At 41.9% G+C, this 25,457-nt stretch overlaps 1 protein-coding gene across 2 annotated transcripts in view; it reads right to left on the bottom strand.

The window, feature by feature from the left end:
- The window catches only part of PTPRT (protein tyrosine phosphatase receptor type T), a 453,418-nt gene that overhangs the window by 27,981 nt on the left and 399,980 nt on the right, over positions 1-25,457 (bottom strand). For both annotated transcript variants that reach the window (XM_055722799.1, XM_055722800.1), the window contains 3 exons: positions 19,641-19,676; positions 9,551-9,738; positions 3,450-3,537 (listed from right to left, as the gene is read on the bottom strand). In XM_055722799.1, coding sequence (XP_055578774.1) covers positions 3,450-3,537; positions 9,551-9,738; positions 19,641-19,676 — 312 coding nt within the window. The remainder of the gene's footprint in view (positions 1-3,449; positions 3,538-9,550; positions 9,739-19,640; positions 19,677-25,457) is intronic.

The following is a 25,457-nucleotide window of genomic DNA, read 5'->3' as shown; positions in this document are numbered from 1 at the left end:
CACTTGCTGATGCACTTTGAAGACCTCAATATCTAGGCCCTAAAGCACATTAAATAATTTTGCTTCAGCACACAAATGGATTCACTACCTACCCTTTCCCCACAAAGAAAACCCTTGCATCTCCACAACTGTCCTTGTGTTTACAGCTTTTATACCCAAAGTGCAGGAGCAAAGCTCATGGACTCTGCCGATATAATAAAAAGTTTGAGTAGGGCAGCTTCCTCCAGCACAGCAAATCTGTGCAGTTGCAGGGCATCTTCCCACGCTCACCAGCGGATTTCTGTGCTCATACAGACCCTAAGCCCACTACTCAGTTTTGCCTTTTCTCCAAAAAATATACCTGTGTTGCAGATTGAAGGGAACCCTGAAAAGCTGGGATTTAAAGCATAGGAGAGGTTAGAGCTCTCCTTGCATCTCCTCTCCATGAACAGATCAGCTTCGTCTGCAGTTTTGGTTTGCAAATATAAGAACAACAGATGTTGGGGCTGGCAGTAAGATCTCGGTTTTCATACAGGCACGATGTTAATACAGCCCTGGGAAAGCAGTGAGCCGAGTAAAACAGTCCTGTAAGTGTACTATTACCCAGAAGGCCATAAAGACAAGATCTAATCTGCTGTGATTCACTGAGCAATGCTACTTATTGCAAGAGCTTACAAACCCATGTTTTAACAAAAGTCTCTGAAGCAGTTACAAAAGTTAGATCAAAACCTGACTTTTCAATTCACTCCCCAAAAGGCATGGGATATCTTGTTCCAGGAGTGATGAAATGGCAACTGTGGTTAAATAAATCGGGTTAATTGCCATCCGCAGCCTTTTACAAAATAAACTGGTAGGAGCAATCAGTACATGCTCTGGATTTTACCAGCAATTACAATTCTAGCACAACAAAGCAGCTAAGGGTGTGATCGTTTTCCACCCCCCAACTCTGCTCAGGCTTTCGCACAGTTTGTGCCCACGGAGCACAATTCCTTTTCATGATCTGCCTAGAGGGAACTACTGCTATTCTCAGCTCTGCTATCAGTTCTTTACTCTGGATCCTGTTGTTGCCTTTACTCAGGAAAGTTGCCTGACGTCACCCATCAGCAGGGTCTGGCTCAAGGCTTAGCCAGCGACACTACCGGTAATTTCCCAGTGGTTTTAGAAAATGTCTGATGAATGACATGCTCCTTCCTTAGGAATCCTCCCTTCCTTCTCCCTAGCCTCTTCAAAATGAAGCAAGGATTTAACTGCATTTTATCAGTCTTTATTGCTCATTACTAAATTCTCCTTGCTATCTCTTAGAAGAGCTGTTGTCTCCTCCTCAGAATCTTTGTTCTGATATATATCTGAAGTGAAGAAAACCCACTCAACTTTGTTATTTCTCTTCAACTCTTCTGCAACCTTCCTCTTTCACTACCTTTCTTTCTTAATCCATCCCTTCCCACTCTCTCAACTTCATTCTGAAATCTTTCCCAACAGTCCTCAAACTTGAGCTTCTTTTCTGATGTCTCATACCGTGCAGATAGCTCTTCCTTAGCTCTGATTACAATTTGCATTCCCCTTTTCAAGTGCATCTCCTCCTATCTGTTCTGCTACTGTATTTATATTTATAGCTAAAAGGCTAACATCACTCTTCGTTAGATAACAATTCATCTTTGTGAACACCTTCCCTTCACCTAACTCCCCATTTATCTTCCTTGATTTTGCTTCCTTGATTTCTTCTCACATTTCACTTGGAATTCAATGTTTTCTTTGTGACCACCTTCAACAGAAATTACATGGTGTCCATTGCATAGTCTCGTCTCTTTTCATCTCCACTTTTACATTACACAAACTGCTTCCTCAAAATCACACAGAGGAACAAAGAGTCTTTCACATTTCCTTCTTTATATCATTCTATGGCACTTCCATCATTAATGTAGCGTGCATTTCTTATCCGGATGATTCATCTGACTTAGAGCAATTAATCAATTTAATCTAAGCTAATCGTATAAACAGGTAAATTGAACCCCAGTCTTGAGGTGTATCTCCGGCACTAGAATTCAGGAAAGCTACAGAAGTGGAGCTCATAGGCAGCTGAAGTTCAGGGAGACTATGTTCTCTCCAACTGTAAAACTCCAGTACTATCCTTTCCATTTTCTACATGGAGAAACAAAGACAGATAGAACTAGTGACCTGCTCACAACCAACACAGAAAGCCAGCAGTAGAAGTGGGATCAGATCAGGGCTCACAAAGTTCTGATCTTCATTTCCACATTTCTTCATCTTTACCGTATGGTCCCTGAACTGAGCTGTTCTATGCCGTTCCCCTCAAACTGGTACATGAATCATTTCTTTCAAGAATTAAAAGAAAGAGAGGAGTAGTTATGTGTGAGATGATCTTTCTTTGTGGCCAAGGTTTTTTTGTTTAATTCTTTAGTAACGTCTGTTCTCCAGGAAATACATATTTAACCTGAGAAAAAATGCAGTACTAAATGTATCACTCGGCGTGACTTAATTTTGCTCTTACAGAGTTCTATAGATTTACCCAGTCATGAAAATCTGTGGCACATTCATGTATATTCTTATTTCTTGTTCAGATGGTCTCAGGCCTGGCTTCTCCAACTTGACGCTGCTCAGCAGCCCTTAAAAAGAATTCCTTCTCACACCTCCTCTCCCCAGTCATCATAAGGAATAACGAAACAGTGGGGTAAGCTGCCTTGGAGAGCTTGCGGAAAGCTCAGCTTTGGAGATCGTTAGGAAAGGCTTCACAAATATCTGATAAAAGTGACAGAGGTGAATCTAGTCCTGACTTGGAGAATAAAGCTGACCTAAATGGTTTTATAAGAGTCCTTCACTGCCCTGCAGTTCTCTGATGCATCAATATTCCTATAACATCAACAGTAACTGGTTACTGAAAGAAGTAGAACTAAGAAGCTTTAGTCCAATTTCAGCTGCCTTATTGTGATTCTGAGGCAGAAGCTAAGCTTGTCCCTCACATCAAACCAGCTCTCTGGGGACAAGCAGCAACTGCTCCACTGGTTACTGACCACAAGGAAGGAGAAAATCTGATCTCTGATCCACATCTAAAAATCGGATATAGCTGCACCTCCTTTTGTGCTCCCATTCGTGGCACTGAAAGCTCTGGATTATGTAGTAAAAATAGACAGAAAATGGGCATCATCACCCACTGTGAAAATCTGACAAAAGGATTTAGCCCTCAAATTACAAACACTAAGCACAAAGCTAGGCAGGTAGAAAATGTGTAAAAAAGAGTGAAGTCATGCAATGACTTTACGTAAAACAGTGAAAAAACCCATAAAATAATAATAAAAAAAAATCATAGAAACATAGCCTGTAACCAACAGATTGAACTACTGAATGATCAGCACTTTAAACCAACGTTTAGTGAGATTCTCAAACACACCCTTTTCCACAGGATACATATAAAATCTTACAGAAAGCTCAGTTTAATGTGAATTTACACCTACAGGAGATTATGTTTCCGTATCTGTTCTTATTGCGGTTTTCATCTTCCTTGGCCGTATCCCAGGATGCTGTCTGCCCCTCAGGTAGCGCCTGCAAAATAAACAATAGTGGAGTGTTTATAAAAACGTGGCCAATGCCTTCAGGTGGATTAAGAAGACTGAACAGGGCAAAAATAAAGATGCTGCATAATTCAGCAGTCAACCAAGCAAACAGCTGTTCTTGAGGAAAGGGCAACATCCACTAATGCAAAAAGCAGAGCTCGGTGCAGACCATTTGCATCTCTTGGCTTCTGCTAGTGAAGAATCATTTTCCTCCTGCCACTTCAGATCTAAAAGGATCAGGGGAATTTGGTCCTGGCTGCACAGTCACAGGTTAACCTCGTTTTCCCTGTAGAACAGGGTTTGTGGAGTTCCAGGTATATACACTCCTAAAAAACCCCAGATGGCTGAAACATACTGCTCAGTCTTGCATATTTAAGCTGAAAACAGATACAGTGTTTTCACCTATTTCTATATTAATAATGGGGTGATGCAATACAAATCACTAAGTGGTTTCCTTTGGGGAAAAGTAAAGCTCAGGGGTTTAGCTCATGTGTATGGAAAAGAGGCAAAAGGAGGCAAAACATGCTCCTGAAGCATGAAAATAAACAGTCATTTTCCTAAAATCTGCTCTTTTAGTTGAGAAAGGCTGGGATAAGGAAGCCGGCAGCACACGGTGGTACCCTGCCCCGCAGCCTGGCCCTCCTGCTGGGCTAAGCACACTCAGATGAGCCGCTTTCCCCTTGAGACACATCCAGGGAGGACCCTCAATGGCAGAGCCAGGAAAATGGCAGCTGGCAGGGGGTCCGGCTGGAGGAACCCCATGCCTTCCTCGGAAGGTGGCTTGGGTGCCTGTAAGCAGGACGATCCCCCTCCCTGTCTCAGGGGGGTCGGGGATGTCAGTGCAGGCAGCCCAAAGCAGCAGGCACAGCAGTGCTTTCTGCCAGCACAACAGCGGCACCAGCTTTCTGGGTACGGCCAGCACCACAGCGGGGCAGAAAGCCACCAGCGGCAAATGGGTGCCACCAGCTGCAGCCAGCCCAGCCTCGACCTGTGCTGAGAACCCAGCCAAGGAGAGCAGCAGCTCCCACCAGATTGCCTCTGTCCATCTGCCTCCCCCAAGATCTACTCCCTAACGTGATCCTACATTACGAAAAAACAATGGCAAAGTTGTAAATTGTATTATTTATAGTCCCTAGGGAATTATGGGGGTTTTATACTGCAATCATTGTAGAATCATATCTGCCTTAGCAAGCAGCAGGTACTTTGACACAGCTGTGCTAGAAAATGAATTTATATTCATCTTCACAAGCCATCCAGGTCTATTACAGTGCCTGAATGCAATAGCAGAGACACACAATTATGAGGATCTACAACACTGACATTACAATTAAACTTAATATGAGCAAACCCTCAGCAGACCCGATCGTTGTGCATTTCCCCCAAAGGGGTTCCAGGACAGAAAATGTCAGGCACTGCAGTACTGCCACGAGCATCGCCGACAAAAGACAGGGACAGCGAGTTCTGATTCAAAAGCCCAGGAGAAAGAGTAATAACTCTGTAATTGGTGAAGGCTTTGATCACACATATACTTCCTTTACAGACAGCTGTTTCCAAATAGCAGCTCATCTCCTGAGAAAAAAAACAAAACAAAACAAAACAAAAAACCAAACACAAACCCAACCAACAAACCCACACACAAAAAAAAAATCCCCGAGTAAAAGAAAAGAGGTAAGGAAGGTTCATTTTCATCTTCAAAGACTGAGGAAAAAGATGCCTTATTTTTCCACTAATGTAAGATTACATCAGATTGACCAGAGAATAGCAACAGTCATTAGACATCTAATCATAGCTATTTGAAAAGAAAAAAATAAAAATATGACTTCCATGTGGGAGACACTCTCTTGGCCAAAGAAAATACATTCAGGTCCAATAAATCCCTTTTCAACAAACCCTATCCTTTCATGTGATTTGAACATAAAATTCACTATTGAAATTGACGTTTTTATATTTGCCTGATATAGCCTCCAAAGATTTAGGAGTCCAGGGTTTTTTATCTCGTTCAATACCAAAGAAATCTCTGCTTTGCACAGAGCTATCCACCTCTGAATCAAGGAAGAACAGCTCGAGCTGGTGAGGAACACAAACTGCCTTTGCAGAGGTGTGCCTCATACCCCTACTTTTACATTACACCAGGTGAACAAATCAGAGTAACTGCATGTACATGGGTGGTACAGCATGAGTAGTTTTTCTGTGAGACCACTGAAAACGCGGCACCAAGAATAGAAACAGCATAAAAAATACAAAGGCAAAAATACCAATTATAATTTGGTTGCATAAGAGGAGCATAGCTAACATTTTGTTCCTTCAGGTTTTGTTTGTACAAGAAGTACCTCTATAGTAGTAAAAAGTGTTAATATTTCTGTTTCTCTCTGTATTATCAGCAATGGTAAATCAGGACAGATCATTGGTATTTGACCTGCATTCCACAGGAAACACTTGCCCGTCCGTCTTTGGTTTGTTAGCAGTAGTCAGTAGGTAGAAATTTTCAAAAATCTGGACATGATCTTTAGGCGTTCCTTACTTTTCTTCTTTTAGAGAAGTTTTGTACAATTTATGCTGAAATATCTTCCCAGTAGTGGAATTTATGTTACAATGACGCTTTTTAAACTAAATTGATCTACTGTTTATCTGAAATTACAAAGATAGATCTCTAAAAGGCAGCTTTGTCTCAATCAAGCTTTCTAAGCACCACGGCCCAAACATAACTAAATTGTTCACATTACACTGAGGCTTATTGCAAGCCAATTTAAATTTCCAATGGATGCATTTAGTTAGTTCAGTGTTTGTTTTTAATTTAAATACAAAAACTTGAATCATTCATCTGCACTGATCCACCCTGATGCTGCAGTACTGCTGCCAAAGGCAACAACATCAATTAAAAGCCTCGCCGCTCATCTCAAAGTGTATCGCAGAGCCCTGGCCCCCTCCCTGCAGTCACTGTCTTCTCAGCTGTGGTGGCAAAACTGTTTCCACAACTCTGCTGTGACCTAGGATTAAAAATTGCTTTGGCTAAAAAAACCTCAAAACACCTGAAAAGAAATACTCCATTCCATTCCGGTTCACAGCAAAGCCTTAAGCCAACACTGCCCAAGGACAGCATCCACAGCAACACCCTGCTTTCAACTGTTTTTCAATGTCACATCATAGCCTGAACCTATTTGTTCTATTCTTTTGACCAGATAGATGTGTAGCCAGCCAGAAATGAAAGGGTTAAATCCAGGGGCAACTTCAATAAACTCAAGACCCTCACTACTGAGATACTTGAGGAAGGAGCCACAAAATCCAAAATAACTGACTGGTCTCAGTAATGCAGCAGGAGAACATACTTTAGCAACATCCTAAATCATAATGGAAATGAGTTTGGATACTTAAGCTTATGATCTCCGTAGCCAGTAATTGGTGCTCGCAGTAAGTCGACGGGACTAGCCCCGCATCTCACAACAAATCAGGGCTGATACGTGCTGAAAAAGGAACAGGTGACATCTAAACGTGCCCCCTTAAATGTTTATGGCTACGCCTAATCCCCAGCACTGCCATCTACACCCAGTGCCAGTGACACACTTCTCCTTTGTGATCTACACGTTTTATTGCTAAACAGAAGCAGCAGCCCAAAAGTCCCGAGCCCCGCTCTGGCCTCAGGTGCAGCAGGCAGACCCAAAATAACACACACACAGCAAGTGCTGACAGGTTCCCACGTTCACACACGCACACTGTTATCATCCATTTCACACCAGCAGCGACACCACTTACTCAATCACATCCTGCTTTTCCTCTCAGGTGGGGTTACATGCGAGGTGCAAGCAGCAGAAACATTTTTTCTAGATGCCCTCAGTAAAATGTGCTGCCTGGGCTCTAACGGTCTAGGTGAAGCTCTACTTTAAACAAATATTGAACGTAATTTCCAGGTTACTCAGTGGAGATGAGAACGTACAGAGATAAAAGATTGTCACGTGTGACTGATACACTCTGTTCAAAGTGATTTTTCATGAGAGTAAAATTATTTGGTAACATGTCACTAAATAGACTGTAATTTATGCTATCAATTTGCAAAGTAGAAAATCAGCTCCTCAGAAGAAAAAACATATTTGGAGGTGACACTGATATTAGTGTATGAAAACACATTTTGAAAGAGACACCTAATTCTTTTTCAAGATTTTATCAACAATTCTGCAAAATGTTTTGCAAAGCCAGTTTTGCAGCTTTGTGAATTACCACCCAGCTTTGTGTTCCTCCAGATTCCAGTCTGAGACGCCACTCTCAGCCAGCTGAAACCTCCCACCTTCCAGGAGTTACAGCGCTCCTTGACATCCTTCCTGCCTTTGGTGGCTGAAAGCTATTTGGACCTGAAATGCTGCCTGCATCCCATGCTCTGGAAACCAAATTCCACCATGGAAAATGACTGCTACTTCAGGCAATTACCCCTGATTGAAGGGTAGAACAGCGCATGTGATTTGAGAGCTTGTGGCATTCTCTAGGCTATTTCTTGTAAAGAAAGGAATTATGCAAATCTATATAATGTCATCGTCATTATAGACGTATGTAGATAGCACTTTCTGGGAAAGGCAGAACTTGCGGAGCTGAAAGTTGCACTGACATTTTTCATGCTAATGTGCTATTTTGATAATTACCAATGCCAGTGCCAGAAAATTACATATATGCCAGCACCTGTTTTCTTCTTGAACATCAAGAACTAGATCTTAGGGCATCTGTAATTGAGCTGAATGTAGTTTTGGGTACTATTCTTGGAAAATTGAAGCCGGGGGTGGGGGGGGCCTAAGTACATCTCCTAAGAGAATTATTACTTTCTAAATATTAAACAGAGCTCTTTATATTGATAGTTTAATTAGTGTGCTCAATCATGGGGCATGACTGAGTAGACCTGGTTAACATACAGTTACCAAAAACATTTTTTATGACAATCTTTGATGCCATCTGAATAAAAAAATACTCCCTGGTGACAACCAGGAAAAGATTGCCTCTCAATTACAGCAAAACTCAGCATCAATGATATAAACCCCATGGACTCTTGCAGGGTGGAAAAGTGAGCTGTTTTCATTAAGTAACTTATTTTTCACAGCTGTTATGTTATTTTTAAGTAGTTTTAAGGCCACTATGCATATTAATTGCTTATTGCCTTCCCGCAAGCTTACTACATTCATTATAATTATCACTTGCTAGAGCAAAGTCTCACATATGTTTGATGCTATTTCCCTCTTCTGTTCTCTCTGCTGTAAATGCATATTCCTCTTCCAACTCCTCCCCAGTGTTGTGTTTCTTCTTATCATCTGGATTTCATTCCTGGTCATTCCAGCTTGGGGTGAAGAGGTGTTAAGGAAGAGGGCTGCTTTCATTTTTGCAGCTTACTCTTCACTTCTCATGGAGTTGAAAGCGTACATCAGCCTACCATATTCCGAGCCAGAGCTCTGAGCATACTAGAAAACCCTACCGTCACTTTAGCTACACAAGGTTCTTGCCTTTGCCTTTACAATTCTGCATTCAAGTCATTATGCTGCGATTTAATTTGATCAATTGTTACGTGGTATTTGGAGGTCCCAAAAAGCTCAAGCAAACCCCCTTCCTTCTCTTCAAGCCTGGCTTGCGCTAGTGTCAATGAAAGCTTATCAATAAGTAAGGGACTGTGGCACTTCAAGTCCTGCATGGAGTCCAGCACCTGTTAAATATTTACTGTCTGCTCTCTATGGGAAAGAGGGCACATGCTAACGGATGAGCACAATGTCATTATCTTACTGATGTAGTAAACACCTTTTCTTTGGACTAGAGGGCCATCAAAGATTGCTAGCACTGTAAAACCTAGAGGGCCACCAAAGATTGCTAGCACTGTAAAATCCTACCCTCATAAACAGAAATGAGATGGAGAAAGGAAAGGATTAAGAGGGCAAGTGCATTAGGGAAAAGCTCTTAAAACCAGATATCCTCCCCTCCCAAGCATCTGTCCTTCGTGAGTGCAACTTCTCATTCATGTGAGCAAAGGTTCCTCTCACCTCATACTCCTCTTTAAATCCATAGCCCTGTCCTCGCTTCATCTGGGTGATGTGCTGCAGCAGGTCGGCCACTCGGATGGCTGGCTGGAACTGCCCCCGGGGGTAGGACATTTCCACCGGCTCGCAGCTCCGGTACGGATGGGTCTGGATAGTCAGGGTTGGCTGGGTCATCTCTCCATGGCTACTGTCTGTTTTAAAGACAGGGAGGCAAAACAAGCTTTCACCTATCTGGTATTTCCATTCTCATTCTTGCTCCGTTTGTTTCTTTGCTTCTCCACCACCCCATAGGTTGGTGCAGGCAAAAGAAAGTAAAGAAATAAGTAGGAATCACACACTTGTCTACGGCTGCCTAAAAGACTAAACGACACTCCAGTATTTTTTCGTGTCAAGGAGACAACCCCAATGAGATAGGAACAGAGCAAATAGCCAACCAGGCTAATGAGGATCCAGCACGTAGAGCTCAGTAGCACATTTAGTAAGGGTGAGCTCCGCATAACGACTCCAATCAATTTACATACCTTTCTTCATAAACCTGCAAAGAACATGACTGAAAGATACATACAGATGAGCAAGATAGTCAAGTGGGATTTGGGGTGTACAACATGAGATAACTGGAAGGGGCCCAAGTTAATAGCAAACAAATAATTAGCATTTCAAATCAGTCAGCCGGGATGTTGGAGGCAAATTAAACTGCTCTGCTAGTTCAGGCCTAAAATTTACAGGTCAATTACAATGATGTAATATTATCAGAAATAATAAACCAGCATATAGTTACCTTGCATGCGGAAATTTAAATTTCAGATACATAAACTTAACAGAAAAAGTTTCTTTTTGAAAGAAATTCATTTCAAAAAAATCTGTATTGCTATGCAGATAGAATTGTAACCTCTTCTATCCCCAGCAAAACTCTATATAGAAAACAAAATATTTCTGCTGAGCTCAATAACCAAACAGTTCACCATCATAATATTTAACAACAGAAATTCAGATTAAATGAATAGTTCAGTTTCTTACCTACCAGAGTTGACCAAATATAAATAGTTGGCCAGATAAACCATTGGTTTTTCCTATGATTACAGGCATCTGAGATCCTTGGGTTCTTTTGCACATACAAGCCTTTAACAGTCTGCATCAATTCTTTCTGCTCTTACCTCAAACCAATCTATTAGCCAACAGAAAACATATCTCCCTCACATTGTTCATAAAAAACCCTTAAGATTGCATACACAAGGCTTGTTTCTTATGGTAAGCTTACTGACAAAGAGCCTAAATACCATCCCTTGTCAGCAATACTACAGTCCTGGTTTTGAAGGGATAAAGAATAAATAAATCAAATTGCAATTTCAGGGTGAATTTTGTGAGGCAGAAATATGGCCAAAATGCTATTGTAAACATTGCTATCCTTGAGAAATCGCCGTGGAGTTTTGATCAGGAGCAGCCAGTCTCTCTGCTGTGTCCCTCATTGCGAAGGTGGGTAGGAGCAGACAGATGAGGGCATTAGACTGCCTTCTCAGCAGCTGGCAAAACAACAGCATGACAAAACACGACAAATAATGCTTTATCTGCTTTACTGTTACATTAGGGGAAAGATATCAAGACAGGCAAATGCTCTGTTTTGAAGCTCCACGACTAGGAGAAAGGACTGCCAGCAGCGGACACTGCTGCAGGGGAAAGTTGATCTCCAGTGTGAGATAAATAAGTCTGGTGGAAGAAATACCAGAGATGCTGAATGCGTCCTGCTTCCTCTGAAACAAATTAGTACAAAGCCATCATCTGCTCTGAAGATTAGGCTACAGAGTTTAAGGATTTCTGAATCCCAGGTGCTCATAAACACAGTCACATTCTCAGGACGCTCAGAGCTTTACAGAGCTATGGCCCTAGTGAAGCAATGTTCACATACAGAATGTGAATAAATTTGGGATTTAAGGAAGAGTAACATCCAAAGCATTTGTATAATCATCCCTAATGCTCCGACTAATGACAGTGTGAGAACTCTGAACAGAGGGAATTTCAAGGCTTATTAATTCCCCTAGCTGGATTCGCTTTCCCAGTGCATCTTTCCTCCCCTATTCCCTATTAACCTCCTGTAATGGAGAGGAGAAGATTTTTATCGCGGACCATTTCCGACAGACGTACTATGCTTAATTTTCCATCATTAGGTTTAATACAAACCCAATTTCACAATTGGCTTCTCTGAGGAACCTGCAAGTAATGTCACATTTTTATCAGCCCCAATTAAAAAACATTACGATATCCCTATTCGAGAGGGAGTCTTAAAACTAATGTGCGGTTCTAGTGCTAATAGGGTAAGGGCACATGCAGAGCACAGGCTACTTGTAAAACGTAGCTCAGATCAGTCAGCCCCTTAGTGGCAATTAGGAATTTCTCTCTTCATCAGATCTTTTAATTCTAATATACTTGGCTCTCTTCTCAGAGAGAAGTATCAGAGGGAGGGGTGAAAGGCAGGAAAGTGGTGTCCCCTCCTTTTCCAGAGTAACTTCCCTCAAGGTAGGCATCCATGTTATTAATCTGGAACTAGAAGAAGCTGCTCAGGAGCAAAGAGGGATCTGACTCTGGCCCTTGAGTTTATAGTGACAACTGTGCTTCTCGTCTCCTTGATCACACAGATAAAAAACAGTACAAAACCCACTGACTGGAGTAACAGCTCTTGCAGCATGGTCCATGGCAACACACCATTTGGGTGCCCCTTACCCAGCCAAGCATTTCTGCTTTAAAAAAAAAAAAAAAAAAAAAGTATCACACAATCTGGGTCATCCTACTCTGAAGCTTATGACACACAGAGTTGGAACTAGGCAGACGATCTCCTCTGGACATCCATGACAAATGCATCCTGAATGGCCTTTGCGCTACCTGAAAGAAAACCCAATCCCGACACTTGCACCAGCTCAGGACGGCTGTCAGTTATACCCGTCAGCGTTTTATCTGTGCCAGGAAAACAGTAGAGAAAACAGTCTACGTAGGAAAACGTAGACAAATTGCTACACATGAGGCAAGCCTAGCGTTCATATGTCTGCTAGTAAAGCCTGACACAAAAAACATATTGTTCCTTCTCTGTCTAATCACACCATGAGTCTGAACCTGAGCATAGTTAATGAGGTGCTCACACAAGGCATGACGCCTTCTCTCAAGATGTGCTGTTTACAGCAATTTTGGGAACAATTCAAAATGCAGGTAGGAGGGGAGGTAGCAGCAAACTTATCTCTCACTAGGACAATCAACCAAAAGGGTCTTTGGAGGGCTTGCAAACAGGCTTTGCTTTTCCCCCAGGTTGCAGCTATAAACCCCATCTCATTCCTTTTGGCACCGTTGTTACTGGAAAGGAACAAAAATACCATCCCCTCAAGCAAAGTCAGACTTCTGCTTTAATTGTAGCACTAAAGGCAAGTCACAGCAATTTTCTGTAGTCCCTTCTCTCCATCCCCTTCTTGCAAACGTGCCTCCATTCCCTTGCAAATGAGGATGAATCTGTAAGACAAATTGGCCGAGACTTTCACTGAGGTTTCAGCACTGCTTCTAAAGCATGTGTGCCTTTTATGAGTTTTCAGTGAGAACAGCAAATGAAAAAAGAGATTATTTTTTTAAAGATGCTTGAAATAATTCACACTAATACTCAGAAACTTCTAAACATACAGAATCGTGCATCAGGGGTTTTTTGATTCTATTTTATATGCACATCTTATTTCTAGTCATATGTCCACATTTTTTTGATTGGAACACATACCACCATATTTCCCTGCATACCAAAGATGGGATACAGTTCCAAGAAATAATCCAAATTAAAACATTCCAAGAGATGGTGATTCCATTCTGACCCCAAAAGTTGTGGCAACGGTTAATTACCCTTGCTGTCTAAACATTTCTTAATTGCAATTTGATTTTTTGTAGCTTTCACTTGCAGGCACAGAATCTTATTATACCTTCTGTTAGATTAAAGAGCCCTCTGAGCATTTGAAAACTTGACCCATGCAGGCACTGATCAAATCACTTCTTCAGTTTCTCTTTGATAAAGTAAATCAATTGAGATCTTCTGAAGTCTCATTAGGGCAAGGTGTTCAGGGCTCTGGTTCCTTCCTAGAACTATTTCCAGTTTTCCACAGTTCTTTTTGTGCAGCTGTAAATGAAAAATGTGTTCTGCACATTGCTGGAAACTGGATCATTTCTAATATTAGCACCTTGCAATAGCAAAATATGTTGTCATCTTGTTAACCCTTTTTAGTGCAAGACTCTTACTCCGTATAATACAACATGCTTTGCCAACACAGATATTTTGATTTCGGGAAGCTAGCACTTTCATTACTAGCCTAAGAGTACACAGAGTACCCTGAAATTTTGTATAAGACATTAAATCAATGATTCACTGTCTCCCACATAACTAGCCCGATCGGGAAATTCTTTAGGCATCTCAGCTTCTCTGTTTAATGTGTAACTGCAGATAATCACATTCAACAATGTTGACACCACTTTTAGTATCCACAAATTCACTGTGCTTATGAAATGGTGTGACACACCTGTGACACACTTCTTTGCTGGAGAAATAATCATGAACTCGCTGAAGTAAACGCTGAAGTCTTACTCTGCCCAGAGGAACGTAACAGAGTGCAGCGTGCAGGGAACACCTGAAGCAGGTGGTCACCTCCAGCTAGGAGATATCCTTCTCCATTTGAAGAGTAACCGCAAGGCTGAGATATTATTGCTTGCCTGGTGTTACAACACCTTGTATTATATACTTCTGTTGCTACCCAGATGAGTAAAATAAATATGTCTCCCTCCACAGAAAAACTGAGGAACTCCTCCATAGATGTCACAGATAAGATGAAGAGCAGCCAAGAAATTAGGTTCCCAGCCTGGAAGTGGCTCTGTATGATCAGACCCCCGTGCAACATCCCAGTAAGGCTGCTGGGAGCGGACCTGCTCATCCAGACCACCTTTGGGGATTAAAACTTTAGATCCTTTTACAGATGTAATCTTGTTTCATGAACAGTTTTGTTAGCCTGAGAGAGATATATCTGGACGCAGAGTATCCTGTTGCCTTCTGACCAGAAAACTAACCTGTGCCTCAAACAGCTAAAAGCAATGCTGCACTGGCACGTCATCTTTACATGCAGAGAAGTTTCTTTCAAAACTTTTGCTGTAATATCCACAAATTCCTTCTGTGTCTGAAATGACAAGCCTATCATCTCTGTTTATATTTTTATTCTCTTAGCCTTGACAAGTGTGTAACATAGTAAGACATCCTTTGCACAAAATAAATTCTATTTTTAGCAGTATTTGTGATAGATTTAATTACACACACATCCAGTCTCTCTACACTACAGTAAGGGCTGTCAATTATCTGACATCTTCCCAGGATGACTACAGCATGGCTAATGTCTCTTCCCCTTATACCAGGGATGTGGTGTAAGCTAGTAAAATTAATTTGCTTTTTTTTTTTTTTGCAAGCATCAAGGCTTTATTGTATGATAAATATACAGCTATAATATGCTATATACAATACAAACAGCGGTATGGCAAACCAAAGGCAAAACATAATTTGTCTAATGATATCAACCGAGCTATAAAAAGGCTCATTCCTTAAGAAAAACCTTCTGACACCAGGTTTGACAGACTGGAGGATGCATCTTTCATTTCAAAGGCTATGAAGCAGCCTCATGTGCATAATTAAAAAAGCTGGAAAAAGTAACTTTCTCTAGATTCTAAAGAGATTTTTAAGAACTGCTTGGTAAACACCTTACGTAAGAGTATTCTAATCTTATATAAACTGTTGCATATGGGTTTTTCATCCGTTAGCATTGAAATAAAATCCTCTTAAAGATGTAAGGAAGATGCTTTGGTGAGGTCGGCCAAGACCTGGGACCGTTGGGTTCGTGTAACAGTGTGGCTCTTCAAACGCATGGACCTCACCAGGTGAAATCTCTCTTTGCCTGCTTGGTGAAAAGTGGCTGCCAGATCTGCCGACCTCACAGAGCACTTCAGTACTTACAGCTGAAAAGCTACTGGCAGCTTCAACATAGCACACAAAACTGGGAGCCACTAAAGACTGAAGGAGAGTTTTCCAAGCCACCTGATCATCTGCAGACAGAAAGAAATGTGAGACAAATTCAGCTCAAGTAGCAGCCTACAAGGGCACACACCTCCGCTGCCCATTCTGCTGCAGGCCAACATCAGCACAGCGAGCTGGTGTGAAAGCCTCTCCCACAGCTCCTTAGAGGCTGACGTGGCCTCGGAGGCTACAGATACAGCTGAACAGATCAAGCCATTAACGTTTAAGCTTCCATTGCATAAAAGTAACTCGTCCTGCGATTTAAAAAGCCAGTAATGGTGATACTCGCTAAAGCAGCACCATCAGCTGCCTAATACCTTTTTAGTTCTTCCAACTTAGGTTGTAGATATACCCACAGCAGATTGATTAGGCACAGGCAAAAGCCCACATGAGCTACAGAAGACTGAAATTCAGGGCAAAATTCTACGTCTTTCTTAAGCACAAGTCAGTTTTTGTGTGAGACTCCATGACAGTGAGCTTTCTCATTCTGCCCATCTGAAGAAACTACAAGGTGCTGTGGTCCTCACCCTCTCTGGAGGGCAGTGACTCTTGTTCTTAGGATCCTCTCGAGCAGTTGAAATGAGAAAAAGGGTAAATGTCCTTACATACTGCTGAGAGATGTTAATGGATGCAAGGGAAGGACATGCTGGTTCCCCTGAAAAGATTGCCCTGATGACATCTGCCAAACATCTTCGAGAGATACTGGCCGTGCATGATTTCTCCAAACCCAGCCTCCTCTTCATGCCTTACAGTACTGGTACCACATGGGCCTTACCGAAACGTTAAAAATAGGGAAATCTCCCTTCTTTATTTCTTAGTATTATCTATTCACTTTCTTAATGAAGATGTGCAAAACATTTGATTCCAGAGCTGTCTACAACTGGAAGTGAAAATTATGGAACCAAAAACATCTGTTACAGAAAAAAGTATTAATCAAGCATGGGGTAGGGTACAGGCAAAACTAAAATCCCTTATATCTTACTACCAACAAATCATGTCACAGCCAAGCCTGGGGAGTCATCCACTCCTGCAGATACAAAGCATTTATTAGCAGAAGGCATAACAGATGGGAACAAATAGCACTGGACTGCAGGTGGTGTCCAGAGATGGATATTGGTAATGCGATAACTGATGCCCTTTTTAAGATCTCTTTATCTTTCCCAGGAATTAATATTAATAAATATCAAAAATTAAACTTATTTTGCTCATACAGCAACATCCAACGTCTGGTGAATCTATCTAAGACGCCAGAATGCCAAGGTTTTAATTTGTCTTCAAGTCACAAGACAAAAATTTCTTCAATGCCAAGGACTGTTTCACAGCACCTGTGGCTGTTAAAATCAGAGGGAACTGGGGGGTGTTGGGGTGTGTTTGTGTGACCAGTCTGTGTAAATCACGCCTCAAAAGTGCTCTGTATTTAACTTTCCAGGTGTAAACCAGGGATATTAATCTTTGCTCAGATATAACAGTAGAAGTTTAAAAGAGGTTTGAATACATAAGCACAAGGTAATTTGAATTCCTATTTCCTCTTTTTCCTCTTCAAAATTGAGGATTTCAAAAGTTTTGGGGGCTTTTTTGGCTTTTACTTCCCCATGAGAAGTCCAGATACAATCTGTCTATTGCTCCTTGAGCTTCAGATTATGAAGTTCACACCGTAATTCTCACTATCAGGACAGGGAGGGCAAAACAGCGCTCTCAAATGAGGGTCCAGCTTTCACAGATGCCAAGTACCAGCCTCAAGAGTAGTTTGACATCTTCCAGCAAACTGCAACTCTGGGCCCTGTTCCTAAGGCAGAGCCAAGAGGTAAGTCTACCTTAAGACTTTTCTATTGACAACACTGACTTTCTGGGAAACAAGAACAAACTTCCTGGAAAAAGGACTCCCTTACTTCCCCACCTCATTAAAAGGGGGCTCAGTCATTGCCGTCAGCATTTTGATAGATAGCAGGATGAATGTGTCTGTTGTGGTAGTCCCTCCAAGCCTCTATGTCCTGGTGGTTAGTCTGTAAGTCAAGGCACTTAAACAATCAATTGTAATTTCTCCCTATTCTAACTGTGCACCTTCAACAGGCTCAGAGTAATGTTTAAAGCAGCCATGGTAGATCAGTGTGTCTGGAAGCGATCATTTACTGTAGATAATCCTAAATGACAGGGCTGATAAATAGCACTGGTTAGATTCTGATCAAGAACACATCATCTTTCTAATTCATAGCAGAGGAATTATAGAATTAACAGAATCATAGACTGGCGTGGGTTGGAAGGGACCTTAGAGATCACCTAGTTCCAACCCCCGCCGCGGGCAGGGACACCTGCCACCAGCCCAGGCTGCTCCAAGCCCCGTCCAGCCTGGCCTTGGGCACTGCCAGGGACGGGGCACCACAGCTGCTCTGGGCAAACTGGTCCAGTGCCTCACAACCTCACAGTGAGGAATTTCTTCCGGACGTGTAACCTAATCTCCCCTCTTTCAGCTTAAAGCCACCCCCTTGTCCTGGCACTACAGGCCCTTGTAAAAAGCCCCTCTCCAGCTTCCTTGCCAGCCCCGCTAGGCACTGGGAGCCGCTCTAAGGTCTCCCCAGAGCCTTCCCTTCTCCGGGCTGGGCCACCCCAACTCTCTCACCCTGTCTCCACAGCACAGGTGCCCCAGCCCTCTGAGCATCTTCGTGGCCTCCTCTGGACTCACTCCAACAGGTCCGTGTCCTTCTGATGTCAGGGGCTCCAGAGCTGGATACAGCACGGCAGGGGGGAGCCAACTGCAGGGGGAGGGTCTCACCAGAGTGGAGCAGAGGGGGAGAACCACCTCCCTTGACCTGGTGGTCACGCTGTTTGTGCTGCAGCCCACAACTGCCTTCTTCAAATTCTACCGACAGGCAGCACCCTCCAGGGAGAGCCTGAAGTTGTAAGCTGTTATTACTCACTTTCAAGGGTACATACACCTCCAGTAAGTTTCTGTATAACTTCTTTTATCAGCTAACAGTTTCTGCCAATTTTGCTGTCCCTGTTAACTTACTGTAAAAATGTATTATTTGTAAAAATCCAAAAGCTAAGAGCCACACATTGGATTCTTTATTTATCATCTTAACAAGAAAAGCCAGTTTTCAGAGGTACTGAACACTAAAGTTACGTCTTTAGTTACCAGCAGCTGCAGAACAGCCTCTGCCTCTCAGAACCTGCCTTTTTCTTACTCTCTCAAATCTATACCAGGCTGCTTGAATATTTAGCATTTAACTCTTAGCAGGTGGGGCCACTTGCCAAAAGCCAGCCTCTAATTTCTCTAAATAACCTTTATACTTGCACTGAGTCTAAACCTGTAATGTCCTACCTGCTTTGGACATGCAAACCCCCACTTATATCTGCAAGCCTGGAGGCACAGGTGGCTGAGCCTCACTCACAGGACAAGGGGTAATGGTTTTAAGCTGGAAGAGTGTAGATTCAGACTAGGTGGAAGGAAGATTTTTTTTTTTTTATTTTTTTTTTTTTTTTTTTTTTTTATGGGTGAAACACAGGAACAGGTTTCCCAGAGAGGTGGTAGATGCCCCATCCCTGGAAACATTCAAGGTCAGGTTGGATGTGGCTGAGTGACCTGATGTAGTTGAAGATGTCCCTGCTCACTGCAGGGGGGTGGGACTAGATGGCCTTTACAGATCCCTTCCAACCCAAACGGTCTATGATTCCACGCCAGCTGCATAGGCACAACCACATATGTGAATCAACACTAAGCCAAAGGCAAGGCAGCCTGTGGGAATTTGGCCCAGAATGTCAAATCCCATTCACAAAACGAAACAACAAGTACTTGATAGAACTCCTAAACCTTAATTTTTGAACCCTTATTTCCTTTTTAAAAATGAAAATAGCAATTAATAGCAATAATAAAGCATGAGTAAAACAAAAAGCTTTCCAAGTAACACATGACCACAGGATTACGATGCTGGAGCCCAGCCAATTAACGGTGCTCTCTCCGAGTTATTTTCAAGATACAATAAGTGTGTTTGCTCTCCAGTGAAGCGCAATACACCATACCTGTCTTCTTACCTAACAGCGTGGTCGATGGAACAGTGTCTGATGATACTTTGAGATGGAATTCCGTTCACCCACACGACACGGATCAATGGAAATCAACAGAAGATCAATAGGAAAAAAAAGTTACAAAAGATGAAAACAAGGTTAGCTGTGTCTCACACTCAGAAGATTCAGTCTACAGGTCATATTGGGAAAAGCACAAAAGCAAAGAAAACTTAGAAATGAAAGAAAAGTCTGGCACTAGTACCTGAGTAGTAGGAATTCAACAAAGATTTGCTCTGAAGCGTTTTGCTTTGGACAGAAAATGAACAAGGAGAGGGTGATGCTAGGTAGGAAAGACATAAGGAAAAGACTTTAGACATATATTAAGAGAGAGAAAGAGAACAGGGAGAATGTTCCTCAAAGAACACAGTAAAATGGGATATATATAAGGCTTATCAAAATGAATTATATTTTTCATCTCAACATGCATATTACATTTATTACGTTGTCATCTTGATGGATTTTCTTTAATATAAGCACTCCAGACCCCAAATATAGTATTATAGTTATTGTAAATCAATGTGTTCCTACACAGGATACACATATAGGACTATACTCTAGATAACCTTTTTTTAACCAAAGTAACAAAGCTACGTTTTTGTCTCTAGGAGAAAGGTCCTTAAAAACGACCTCCAAAATACAAACTACAGAGAATCAAATGCAGTATTAACAGTAAAATAAGCCTGCTGAAACACAGTGTACGCTATTAGCACACAAACACACAGGTAGGGTAGCAATTTTTTGGTTAAAACAATACAAAATAACAAGGGACTTTTTATTCAACCCAGGACTGTTCATAGCAAATCCTATAATCCTTTCCCCTGTGAGTTGGGTTCTTTCAGCAGGACAAGCATCCCTGCCTTCTCCCATTAAAGCATTAGCTTTCTGTGGACAAGAATCCACAAATTATTTTCATATTAATCAAATAGTTATGGAAAGGAGGCAGGGCTCAGAATCTTCACAGTAGATTCTTTTCTTGATAGTAAATTTATGAGGCTGGTTTATATCTACAATAGCATACACATACGTTCTTACAGCAATCCATCATTTCTGAAGGCATATACTTTTGTTATCATTCCACATTCACTCTCAGAGTTACAGGCATTTATTTATATCTTCCTCAGAATATTGGGAAACAAGCTAATAGAAATCTCAGCACATCGGCAAGATGACAATAGATAATACAGGAAAAACTATTCCATAATCCAATAGAACTAGATAAAACTCAGTATACATCAAAGTAATTTCAGGAACAATTTTTGTGTCTCTAGAGCAAACACCACTTAAAATTTCCAAGTTATTCTATGGGGTGAACCAAAGAAGTCACTAGCCTAGGGAGTTTCATAAAGTCAGCAGAATTACCTCCTAAGCACTTTATAATCATCTAGTAAAGGAACATGCTCTCGTTCTGTATTCTCCTGCTATATTTTCAGAGTTACACCACTTGGAAACACATTGAAATAATCAAATTTCTCATAGCTTAGTCTGCTGGAGTTCTGCCCCAGCTGCCTTCAAGCCATAAAGCATCTCTCCTTCGGGACCTCTTACACTTTCTCCCCTGTGTTTTTCAGCCTAAACCAGACCCTCCTTTTACTGTACTTGGAACACGGCCACTTTTGCAGATATATAAAGCAAGGTCTAAAAAGAGTAATTTGTTTGCCCAGGGTCACAGAGCAAGTCAACAGTCAGAGTGTGGAGCAGGACTCAGATTTTCTGAAATTTGGAAGTATACAGGAACTCATTTGGCCATTCCTTTCCAGGAACTGCTAACAGTAAATTACTTGGGCTGCTGAAGATACACACCTTACATCAGTGAGTCTGATTAAAACTGTTACCAACCAAGGTTTATGTAATGAACTGTATTTGTGAAATAGGTGATTTCTAGATTCAAAGGAAAAAAGGCGAAAAAACCCCAACCTCACACCAAAAGACAAGTTTCCCAAAACTTTGGAGCATTCATTCCCAAAATGAGTCCGGTAGCGTCTGGTATAATGAGACATGTATGCAGTGCTGTTTCCTATCCAGAGGTTCTTACAAGCACATTCCAGAGATGATTTCATGTCAGGGTAGAGATTACGACTTCATTAAAAATTCTCTTTGTACTCCCTAGAGTGGCATGTCAGGCCACACAGATCCCTCTAGTCATGCAGAATGGTGAGGGCTCCTTTCTGTCTTCAAACTGTGCTCATGCCTGTAACACTAAAGTTGCCTGTGTAACATGTACCAGCCTCAGTCCGGAAGATTGTCTGGAAAGCAGACTCCTCCCAAACTGCAACATCACAAAAATTAAGCACACCCTAATAAATCAGTCTCTAGCATTTAGCTAGCAGCACTGGCTGCATTTTAAGAAATTAAATCCTCAGAATCAAACTGTTCCTTCCAGAAACCCCATAAGGATGTCAAGATGGCTATGCTGGTGATATGGCATTCCCCTGGGCAAGCCCAGCCCACGGCATTTTAGCATTGTGAAGCCAAAAGACCAGTTCCTTTGTGCAGGACATATCATATCATCGCTGAGATCATGTACTGCTGCTTCTCCAAACTGCGCACCATTTATGTGCAGTAACAACCCCTTGCACACCCTTCTGGTCAGTGCAGATACTGGTGGATAACTGTAGCCCCACCTTGTCTCCAGTTTGCCATCCTCTTTCACAACAACCCTGCACCGAGTCAGTGCCTACCCGTGACGGTGCTGTGCCACTCGAAGGAAAGTGCCACTGCTTTCCAAACGCTCCTGCAGAAAGAGCAGCACGCTCAGACACTGCAAGTACCATTATCTGCCTTTAATGGATTTAGGATATATTTGTACTTTTTAAAAAGCAAGATATTTGAGAAAATGAACAACTACGACGAGCCTGCTTCACCTTCATATAATCCCTGGGTAAAACCAGACAAGCTTGACTAGCTATGGACTAATCTGTCTTTCAGCTAACACCTGTTCTGACTCCATATGGTGTTAGAGACAGCGGCTGAGTCTAAGAAATCTCTTCAGTTTAAACTCCCATATGTACCAGTAAGAATAGTGCCCGAGTAATGACTAACAGTGTAGAAAGGGAAGAGGGATGAGGGGCTTTGCTCCAGGCCAGGAAAGATAAACGTCCATTTCTCTTCCACTTTTCAGCAAGACCTGAGGCTTCCCTGTGCCAGCACGGAGGCTGTAGTTCCTCCAGAATGTAATTTCATTTGACAACTAACACCTCTGTCAAATGACAGAATTCAAAACTACAAAGGCCCAAGAGGACCGTGTGCTCCTGAGCACTGTGCTGGCCTCGGCAAAGGGTTTCCGTGGCACCCAAAAAGCACGACTTTATGGGTGACGCCGTTCACATGGGTTTATACTGAAAATACAAGCATTTTCTCCTTAAACGTTGAGATAGAGTAGGTGAGGACCTCTGCGTTTTTACCAGCAGCAGAGGCAGGAGGACGGTAACTCTCCGTGGTGAAAGAATCGCCAACGCCTGTCTGCCTACACGTTGCAGTTGCCCGTAGGACGGTCAGGTCCATATGTCCTCAGAAAAGGAGAGGCTGATGAGCAGGAAGGCAACGTCTCATTTTTGCTGTTCTTCACGGCCCCTGGCAGCAGCCCTTCCAGTCGCTGGCACTGCCAGGTGGGAGCTCCCTGCAGGGTGACAGGGCACTAAGGCACTGGGACAGGCAGCAGATGGGGGTCACCCAAGAACAGCAAAAGTCCTCCTGCAGCAGAAGCAGACCAGTGACCAAGCTGGAGAGACTATGGGGAGAAAAAATCTTCTATAGGGACTCCTTTAATTTGTTCTGTCTGAAAAGTCATTAAAATTATCAGGACAGCAAGGAAAAACTGGAGGCAAGGACACATGCCCTGCAAGGACACTGTCATCTGGAGATAAACTTGTTCACAAGTCATTCAATAAATGTGAGCTATCCTACTTAACAACTTGTCTTGTTTTATTTTATTGCTTTTCTGAGCTAGCAAGGTGATCTGGGGACTGAAAACACTTAGCTTCTCTTAGTGAACGTACTTCCAGGAGCAGGGTATTTCCACATCTCTGGTACAGCCAACTCGGGCTCCCATAACTGAGGGTGGGGGTGGGGAGGACGGCCGCCTCTCATGAGGTGGCTGTAAATGCTATTTGCTGTCAGGAGGCAAAAGGACAATTTAAGAAGGAATTTGACTGCTGCTTGAGACAGGCAGCTGATTTCAAAAGCTAAGATGGATAACCTCCTGTAAAACTCCATTATTTAGCAGGAGGGTTAAGAAGTAATCCTATTATGTTATTCAAAAGTTAGAGTAGGCCTATATAGAAACTCTCAAATATTAAACTCTATTATTAAGGCATTTTTTCTAAAAAGAAAGTTTTCTACCCAAAAAATTCCTAGATCAGCATGTGCACACTACTGCACGTAAGAGAACTTACCTCCAACACCTCAGCATCCCAGACTTGGCAGTAAAAAAATTGGAGGAATCATGAACACTTGTAATTGTTTCTTACAGATATAAAAAGGAAAAAAAGATGAGAATAGGTCCATGGCTTGACTCAGGCTGTGTTACAGAGGGAAGTAGTGATCAAGTCTGCAGTGATGTCAGACAAGCAAAGGATTAACTGATTTAAAAATAAAAAACATAAAAAAATAAAACCTGGAGGGATGCTTTTTTACAAAATTAGATACAATGTATTTTCTATAGATGCCATTTCAAGTAAATGACTCAGCTGTTTTAATTAGTCTCTCAAAATACCAAAGGAAAAAAACAAATGAGGTTACATTTGAAGCTCGCCTCCTCTCTTATTTCTGCTTGGAAAAAAAAAAAAACCCCAAACTTTTAAAAATTCAGATTCTAAAGAAAGCGTTAAAACCTTCATTTTCCCCATAAATTTTGAAGAAGCTACCTTTGCTGTTTCTAGGATGCCTGTCACAATGCTGTCCTTGGCTATCCTGTCTTTCAAAGTTACGAGCCACTGACAACTCGTGCTGTCTCTTTAGGAGGTATAGCTACTCAGCAGCTGAGTAAATCAGATCTCGACTCAAGTCAATTTAATATCAGAAAGAAATGTTTACTGCTAGCCTTGATGGTCCCAAACACCTATTTATCCATCTCACAGGTATGTTACACAGAGTGACAGCAGCAACATATGCAGATGGAATTTGTCATGACCTACAGATAGAGGGAAAAGAAGAATTCACTCAGCCTGTCCCACTCAATCTGAGATTACAAAGAAAGGTTTCAATGATAAAACACATTTTGTGCCATAAGCATTTCCATGTTAGTAATTAGGGGAAAACCCACTTCACTAAAGGTGTTTAAGAAAGACAAAAGTTTTAGTACAGACTTGTGTTTCAGAGCCGTTACCTGTTCAAACTAGCAGGCTAAAGTGTCAAAAGAAGGAGTGACATTCCCATAGTGTCTAAGTTAAAATTTATTTAATATGAAAAAGTTTACAGATCCACCATGCAATCCACCATGCACTCAATCTGGATCTAGGGAGTCTAAAGTACGACTTTGTGCCGTTTTACCCACAAAACTGTTCCAGCTACAGGTCTGAGTCTTTTACAAGTATTAACTAACATTAGTTTTACTGAACGCGTGTGAAGAATAAACCGAGGACACAGACAAAAGAAATCCTGTCTTTTCATTCCAGTTCTCTAACCAGAAGACCATGTTTGCTTTCACAACAGTTTCATAGAGAAAAATGTTATTTCATCCTACAAGCAGCTAAGTGATTTGATTCGACTTTTCTACTCACAAAGGAAAAAAATATTTCCAAAGAACAAATAAACGTGCCTTTTTGACTGTCTCATGTAGTTATTAGA

The sequence above is a fragment of the Falco cherrug genome, chromosome 10 (genome assembly GCF_023634085.1).
Source record: "Falco cherrug isolate bFalChe1 chromosome 10, bFalChe1.pri, whole genome shotgun sequence".
NCBI classification, from domain to species: domain Eukaryota; kingdom Metazoa; phylum Chordata; class Aves; order Falconiformes; family Falconidae; genus Falco; species Falco cherrug.
Note: the sequence above shows the minus strand (reverse complement) of the source record. Positions and strands in the feature narration are given on the sequence as shown.